Genomic DNA, 8,804 nt, shown 5'->3' with positions numbered 1-8,804 from the left:
AAGAATTAGAATAATGCGTATTGAACTGGTTTAATTAATTATTTAGTTTATTTAAGGTAATTAGTTAGAAGCCCTATTTTATCAGTAGGCCTATGTCTGCACAGCAGTTACAATTGTCAAACTACATTAAAACAGAATTGTCCCCATTTTTTCTTTAATAGTTACTAACATTAGATGTTAAAAATGTGCCTGAATAACGAATTTAGCAGTTGGACATAAAAGTCAACTGAGTGTCACTTGCAATGACATTGTTGTGTTTTTATTTCATGAGCCTTTTACATTAAAAAAATGTTAGAATTTTCAAAAGGTCTTATGTTTTTTTTCGGGGGGAATGCCCTTTTTAAGGTTTAGAGCAATAACCTCTCCAAATGTCTGTGCACGTCCCTGGTATGAAGTCACATTACCTTACATTTGTCAATAATACATTCTAGAAGATGAGTTCTCTTAAATGTAGTCATTTTTGTCAAACATCAGTATTTTTTTCTACCCTCCTCTTGTCTAACAGGAACACATACCTACATCTGTCATATCCTCTTTTCTCAGGTTTATCTTTTCATTCCTGTGACCTTCGTTCTGGGCTGTGTCTTCATGATCTCGGTGTCCTTCTGGGCGGCTCCCTTTGAGTGCCTGATAGGCACCGGCATTATTCTCACAGGCATCCCGGCGTACCTACTGGGCTACAAGTGGAAAAAACCCCATGTGATCAAGAAGATGTCGGGTGAGTGAGAGATGTGTTTTTTGTAATACAGTCTTTGTGTATTTGTTCAGGCAAGGCCGGAGAAGCTTCCACTGTTTGTTGTGAAATTCATGTGAGAATATTTGCTCGAGTGCAGCTGTGGGCACTGATACATTTGTTTTGTTTGTATAATCTGTGTGAAGAACTCCAACAAAGGTGTTAATCTAATGTTTAATACAAATCTGACAATATTCAACCTGCAGTAACCTATCAAGAGAAAACAACTGATGTGATGAGTTGTTTCTCCTCAGAAATCTTCACCATGTTCTGTCAGAAGATCTTCATGGCTGTTCCTGAGGAGAGGGAGCAGCATGAGGCGGCTGAATAACGCTGGACACACTGAAGGACTGACTGTCAATATTATCATCTGAACATCCTTCATATGTTTACATTCATTCGTTTGTGATTTGGCTAACGCAGTTTTTTTGTGAAACTTGAACTATCCAGGCAGGGAGCTGTGGAACACATTTGTAATGTGCAAATGCAGGCTGGAAAATGACGGAGTGTTTACGTATGCTCTTATTTAACCTTCAGAGTAACCAACATATTTTGATTACACTGCAAAATTGGAAAAATATATGTCAGACTGTGACATTTCCCACTTGCCTTTCCTCTAAATTTGAAAGGATTTCCTAAAATGCTAGAACAGGAATGCATTAGTTAGAAAGTTAATGGAGAGCTGAGTAAGTGTTGCAGACACATAATTTAATGCGTGCGTTTGAAGCTCCAAACAATTCACTCTGGTGGCCTAAAACTTACAAGTTAATTGTTAGTAAATACTTTCTTCTAGTGGACTAATTTGCAGTAAAAAGACCTTTCCTTAGAAACGTACAGTGGACAGTATAAAAATAGGGTCAGGGTTGGAAGAGGAAATCATTAACAAGCATAGCACTTATTACATTATACTCATAGACTACTAATATTTGTTTTCATGATTCCAATATTTGTATGTTTTTGTATTCATTTGATAAATGAAGTCACAACACCATGTAAAAGCGCAAGCTAAAGTGAGTTAAAACTGTGTATATGTCATGTTTCCTGGAGATGTGTTGCTGTGAAGTAGGTCTGTTTGCCCGAGTCAACGCTCTGTACTGTATGTGACGATATTTGATGAAATGACTGTGGATACCAGCAGCTGTGGCATTATAAGAAACTAATGACCTGCATAGATGTCATTTTGGTTGTATTTAAAAAGCACCATTGTAGTTTTTGTGTTTTGTATTGCTTGTATCTATGATCTGTGCCGGCTATGTCGGTGCTGATATTCCATTTGTTATGTTTTATTGTTACTATAAGACCAGAATGAATGTTGCAAATTAAGTGACATCAGTTTTGCCTTTATATTTTACTGATAAATTCTTACTTTTTAACTGAACATTTGAGGTTTTCCCCAAATTATTGAAAGCACTTTTCAACTCTACTTAAGATACCAGAGGAAAATATATGGAGGTTTTGTTTGTTGGGAAAAGCTTATAATAGAGATTCCACTTTAACATCACAAAGTCTGGGTTTTGCCATTACATCTACCAAAATTGTTAATAATAATTCATACTGATTGAAGACGCCCAACAAAAAGACATGTGCCATTCCTCCAAAATACATTTTAGGTAAAGCTTTCGGAAATAGTCTCCAACATTTTAATTGACAGATAAAATGTTGTGTTTCTCTTTTGAGAAACACAAGCACTCCCTCAAAGATCATTGTGTTAGTAAAGGGAATTTGGAGCAAGGCAGCACAACAAAGTGGACAAATATCAATCGAAATAAAAAAATACCACCATGGATATACATCATCATACATAAAGGTAGAAGGAAGAACGTGTAGTCTGCTAGAGCTAAAGAAAAGTTGATGGGAAAGTTTATTGAACATTTGGGAACACGTTGCACCTTTTCCACTATACAATTTATCAATGTTTAACTGTTAGATAGCACAACAGTAAACAGCACAATAGTTCAAGAATTAATTATTTATGTGCCCTTTATTACAACCTATGAAACACATATTTTATCATTGATTGAATGAAAAAATTGTTTATAAAGACCACATCATATATTTCATGTCAAGCAAAACATACTGTATCTCGACGTACAAAGTGGTACTGTTTGTATAATTAAGTCCTTTAAATGTATACACCTAATGCAAATGTTATGGAGAAAAGACTAGTATAGCAAATTTTGTATCTAAAAAATTTCATTTTTTGCAAGTGTTGTATGTCAGTGACCTTGGCGGTGCCTGTAACAATAAAAATATTTTTGTTCAAAGTTGTTGGTGTTTTGTTGAGCCAAAATGAAAGTTTCCTAAGAAGGTTCTTCACTGTTGCATAAATGAAGAGCCCTTATAAACTTGCATCAGTTAACAACAAGGCCAGCCCCAGCCGAGAACAAGCAATCCCACGACACGAGAGAGCCTTTAAACAAATGGGGATGTTTCACAAGCATGATTTTACTCAGAATGTCGTAAAGCAGCTGTATCATCTCAGCCATCAAGTGTTTGGGTAGTGGTCTGTATGAAATGCTCTGTCCTCTGTTGTATGTCGTGTCTTGTTTATATGCTTTCAGACAATGGTGCTGCCAATGCCTGTGCTGTAAGGAGAGTTCATTTCCGTCTGAAAAGGAAATGAGATGGTCCAATGGCTACTGATAAAACCAGTAGCAGTACTGATAGAGACAATATTAGAGATGGCAGATTGGACAGGCAAGGAGCTAATATTGCACAAGTGACGTACTGTATAGTGTATACTGATGCCTTCTGCAAAAATTAAAGGCATCAAAAAGAGAATTGACTTGGAATACCAAACTATGGCAGTTTTTATGGCATGCTAAAATATGCAATTGGAAGTATTATGTTGACAAATCTGAAAAAAATGACACAGTATAATGTACCAAAAAAAAGTAACGCTATATAATATAGAATTTCGAAAAAAGGTCGTAGGCTCAGTGCGTAGGGACCTGGTCTTGGAACCGAAGGGTCGCCGTTTCACGTCCCGATCGGACCAAAACATATGGAGTGAGCTGGTAGCTGGAGAGGTGCCAGTTCACCTCCAAGGCCACTTCCGAGGTGCCCTTGAGCAAAGCACCTAGCCTCGATCTGCTCCCTTGGCTCCGGGTATCTGGCAGCCTCTCTGCTCTGCCACCTCTCCTATCTGCATGTGGTTGTGCATGTATATCCTCCCCTGTGTGTGTAATGTGTGTAAACACAACAGAGTGGAGAAAGAAATGTCCCTGTAAGGGATTAATAAAGTAGGTACATGTCGGAAATATGAAAAAAAAAACCATAATATGTAGAAAAATCTGAAACATGTCAAAGTATAGTATGTCGAAAATGTCAGAAAAAAGTGACAATATAGTATGAAAAAAAGAAATAGTATAGTATGTCGGAAAAAGTCATGGTATAGTATGTCGAAAATATAAAACATTTTCTAGTATAGAAAAAAGTCATAGTATAGTATATTGAAAAATCTGAAAAAAGTCATACTTCGAAGTAATCTGAAAAAAGTCATAGTATAGAATGTCGAAGTAATCTGAGAACAAATCAATTGTATAGTATGTAGAAATAGATCATAATATATAGTATCTCGAAAAAAAGTCATAATATATCAGAAATGTCAGAAGAAAAGTTATAGTATGTTGGAAAAAAGTCACAGCATGTCGAAATATGAAAAAAGGTCATAGTATAGTATGTGGAAAATATATATATATAAAAAAGTATAGTATGTCAAAACTTCTGCAAAAATCCAACATAGTATGTCGAGAATATCAGAAAAAAGTCAAAGTATAATATGTCGAAAAAAGGTCATAGTATGTCAAAAAAAACAAAAAACATAGTATAGCATGTCGAAAGTATCAGAAAAAAGTAATACGTATGTCGAAGAAATCTAATAAAATAAAACAGTGTACTATGTTGAAAAAAAGTCATAGTATATAGTATGTTGAAAATATCTGAAAAAAGTCATAGTATGTCGAAAATAAGTCATAGTATAAAAATATTCATAATATCAGAAACAACAACATATAGAATGCCATAAAAATGAACAGCATAGTATGTCTAAACGAAATGAAAAAAACAATATAGTAAAGCTTGTCGAAAAAAATGTGGCATGTGGAGTGATTCACCACTAGGACTGCACGTCACCAGCAGATGGCGACAGAGGAGCATCAGAAGGACAAGAGGAGCGGCCCAGTCCAGTCCTCACTGCATCAGTCAGCCGTTACAGTCTTCATAAAACATCGAGCTTTAAAGCTATATGAAACAATATTTTTAGTTTTCCTCTCCATGCTTTGGCATTAAAAGTATATCCTGCAGCTTAAATCCAATTGAAGGGTACTTAAAGGGTACCTAAAAAGTAATACATTCACATCTGAAACCTGCACAGGAATTGTACAGCTGTTGTATAAGTATAGTTATGACGATTGAAGAACCTTTGATTTATTTTATTGTCATTAAAGCATATCAGTATTATAAAACGAGTAAGTCAGTGAGCTGAAACAGAGTGATTCTTTGCAGTTTGGAAATGAAAAACGATGTGGTAGGTTTTCCTAATAAACTCTAGGGGGCACTGCGTCATCATCAAGGAGAAAGTGAGAGAGAGGGAAAGAGAGAGAGGCTGAGTGAGAGAGAGATGGGAGAGGGAAGAGGGAGGGTGGAGAGCAAAAGAGAGGGGTGGAGGGATGATAGATTCCATTTCTATTCTACCTTTAATCCAAGTGTGAAATTCATAAGTAAAATGCAGTCCTATTTTTCTTCTCAGGTAGTACTCTGAAAGGCCGTGTACTGCGGCATCAATGCTGAGTTTCATCCTCACACCTTTACCAGAAAACACAACCAGCGGGCTAAAAATGTTTGCTTGATATACTTTATTGATCATGTCTGGTTTTATGAAAAGAAAAAAAGAGTAAACTGTGGAAAGGTTAGAGTTTAATAAAGATATGGAAGCCCTCAACTCCAAGCAACAGCGGTCACATTAACTTTTGTACAGCATCAAAGATAATTCTCCTTATTACCGTCAGACATATGCAGGCTAGTGCAGCTATTGGGTGCTACTTATCATATAACTAATGAATGTGTTCGGAGTCAGAAACCAAATGATAAAAAACTAGAGACACTCACATTCCTTTCTCCACTTTAAACATTTTATTACAGACAAAAGAAAACAAAAGAAGTATTTGTGACACAAAATGAATCTAATGCTGGTACACTGGTCCTGCACCAATAACAATTTCTGAAAAAATATTTATTATTCTAATAATTATGTTGTTTGATCAATAATAATAATAATAATAATAATAATAATGCACCCTGATCAAAATAAGCCAAAAATGTTACTTCATATCATTCATAAATAGATGTGAAACCTGCAACCAAATTAAATAGAATGACCATATTGTAAAACATATGATATTCAACAAAACAAAATGGGTTCTCTCATCACTGGCTTTTTACAAATTAAAGAAGTACATTTGGCAGGTTTATACACAAACTTAAAATATCTACTCCCATGAATGTTCCTCCGAAACGCAAATCCTGCTACAGTGAAAAAACAAAATATTTTCAGAATTTTTTTTCTTCACAAAAAATTATAAAGATGAGTTCAACACAATTCTAAAACACCTAATAAAACTAGTCAAAAACTTTAAAACCCACTGTTATGTTTTTTTTTTCTTTAGTAACATTTCACATTTAAGCAACTTTTTTTTGTATTCACCTGTACAAGTGGTGTCAGGACTACGGGTAGGTGGACAGGGTTACAGGTGGGGGCGGTCCTTATTGACCAAGAGTAGGAGGAGCTAAAAGGAGAGGTATCGACCTTTGACCCCTACAGTTCTGTAACGTCCTGAGGCCATGTGAAGAGAGTGACACTCTCTATCAGAGCTTCACCAGTTAAGAAGGAAATGGAGAATTTTACAGTCTCTGCATTTCTCTCTCGTTTGGAGAGAAACAAGACCAGTGAACACAGTTTCAACACAACTTTTAGTGTGTGTATTCCCTCACTGAATCCACCTGCAAGAAAATCACATAACCAAACACAAATAATGTTTAAAACAAAAGAAAGCAAGGGACTGCAGCTAAATACACACATAAGAGGGATCCATTTTGGTGATGTTTACAATCACTCTGTGAGAAAGAAAGGAAAAGAGGGAGTCCTTTAATAGGGGCGAGGATGATTTACAAATGTCTTAAGTGTAAGTGACTATCTTCATTATAATTTCACTTTGCTTTTACTCAGTCGGGGTGTTTCAGTCTGTCCTGAAGTACATCCACCCCTGCTGAGGCGACTATATTCTATATTCCTGTATTAGCTTTTCTACCCGAGACCCCTATGCTTTGAGTATGCTTAGAGCATTTCATCTCCCCATTGAGGCCAGTCCATGGCAAACACAGAGTAATGGAGTGAAGAAGAAAGAGAGCATCTTTAAAAAAATTCAAAACAGAATGAGGTCTTCATTTCCAGTATGTTGGCATGAGCTTAAAGCTTACTGCCCTCGCAAAAACCGGAAAGTTCACTGATAAGTAAAAAAGCAACAAAAAAAGAAAAAAGCAAGAGAAGTGCCCCAGGCTTCTGGCCGATCTAAGTGCTTGGCAAATAGGTGATGTTACTGTAGCAGTCTTTGGGATTTTCAAAATCCGTCACAAAAAGAAAAAAAAAGAAAAAGGAAATGGTGTAGAAGCAGATACATCGATGACGTTGTTATGGTGGAAAGCTCCCTGGAGTCTGACATTTGGAGGTCTTTCAACTTCAAGTGAGGTAGAGAGGCTTGTCCCGACCACTGCTGGAGGAGAAGAAACTGTATTAATGTATGTCTGGATACAAGTGAAAACAATGATCGACTAGTTGTATTTCTGTTTATCCTATATTTGATTTCATCATCTCACCAGGAAATCCCAGTGAAATGATGAAATCGAATTCAAGAAAGACAGGGCTAAGAAAGAAGCTCAAAAACATAAAAGCTGTCGACTAACAGGAGACATCAATTAGTATAAAGAAAACTACAAAAGTCAGAATTTGCAGTTGACTTCGTACTCAAAATGTCAAATACAGAGTCTGTTCTACAGTTATCTTAACTGACACACTGGAAATAATTCAGAACGCTCCAAAACTACAAACTCCTATGATCTGACACTGAGGGAAAAGGTTTAAGCAAAGACTCAATCGACTTCAAAGAGCATCAAACATGATTTGACCCAGGCGTGATCTCATTTGACATACAGATGAATCAGCTCTAAACACAGGAGATACTGACTTCCAGCACTGCTGCCTCTCGGAATAGAAACACCAGTTTCAGGTGCGAGAGAAAATAGCATTCATCTTGTACCTGCTTGAATAGCTTGATTCAATAAGGCAACGTGTGCTGAGCGAAACACAGGGAAACTTAATTGGATGTCACACTTTTTTCCAAGCTCGGAAATAGCATTGTTCTACCGCTGCATTACTCATTTGAATTTCGAGAGGAGGCTTTTCGTTAGCAGAGAAATCACCGTTTATGATTAATACTGTCTGAGTGTGAAGTGGTTTAGAGCAGCTCATTTGGAAAATGAGTAACTGTCAGACAACTACTTAATATTCTCAATAATCAAATGTCCTGCATTTGATTTATTCTGGACCATCTTTTCATGGCTACCTTAATGTTATCTCTTCTTCACTATCATCTCCATTTTACATCATTCATAAGTACCACACACTGTGATGAGCTCACCCGCAGTGGTTGGGTCCACAGTCCCTGTTGCAGTACTCGCTGTCCCAGTCAGGGTTCTGGCCATGCACCGGGTTAGGGGCCCCTGGAGACTGTGAGCCCCCGACACTGTTCTGGTAATCAGCCTGAATATGGGAGAATCCCTGTGGATTGGATAAGAGTGGGGAAGAAATGGTTAAATCCTTCCAGCTTTGAGATTGCCAGCCATTAGAGTTTGCTGAGGCATGAGACTGTATAAGGCCAAATGTTGTCAATGGTCTGTATCAGTTGATTTTGAGTTTAGTGAGTATGAAACAGGCTGTCCATTTAATCTTATATTTGCTTACAACCTCCTGCTGGAATCGAGATTATAGACTCAGAGAGGAAGGGTAGTTGACACA

At 36.9% G+C, this 8,804-nt stretch overlaps 2 protein-coding genes across 9 annotated transcripts in view; one reads left to right on the top strand and one right to left on the bottom strand.

Annotated features, from left to right (window-relative positions):
• LOC307036986 (large neutral amino acids transporter small subunit 1-like) overlaps nucleotides 1-2,997 on the top strand; it is a 12,438-nt gene extending 9,441 nt beyond the window's left edge. The window contains exons 10-11 of the mRNA XM_079677679.1: nucleotides 544-718; nucleotides 988-2,997. Of these exons, the coding sequence (XP_079533805.1) occupies nucleotides 544-718; nucleotides 988-1,064 (252 nt within the window). The 3' untranslated portion in view covers nucleotides 1,065-2,997. The remainder of the gene's footprint in view (nucleotides 1-543; nucleotides 719-987) is intronic.
• A 2,850-nt stretch (nucleotides 2,998-5,847) lies between these two features.
• LOC307038179 (TOX high mobility group box family member 2-like) overlaps nucleotides 5,848-8,804 on the bottom strand; it is a 108,828-nt gene continuing 105,871 nt past the window's right edge. For 7 of the 8 annotated variants that reach the window (XM_079679501.1, XM_079679497.1, XM_079679499.1 and 4 more), the window contains 2 exons: nucleotides 8,428-8,567; nucleotides 5,848-7,503 (listed from right to left, as the gene is read on the bottom strand). In XM_079679501.1, the coding sequence (XP_079535627.1) occupies nucleotides 7,470-7,503; nucleotides 8,428-8,567 (174 nt within the window). In that variant the 3' untranslated portion in view covers nucleotides 5,848-7,469. The remainder of the gene's footprint in view (nucleotides 7,504-8,427; nucleotides 8,568-8,804) is intronic. The other variant, XM_079679496.1, reaches the window with a different exon arrangement.

This window comes from Notothenia rossii (genome assembly GCF_949606895.1).
Source record: "Notothenia rossii genome assembly, chromosome: 4".
NCBI classification, from domain to species: Eukaryota; Metazoa; Chordata; class Actinopteri; order Perciformes; family Nototheniidae; genus Notothenia; species Notothenia rossii.
The sequence above is the reverse complement of the archived record's forward strand: the minus strand, read 5'-3'. Positions and strand labels throughout refer to the sequence as shown.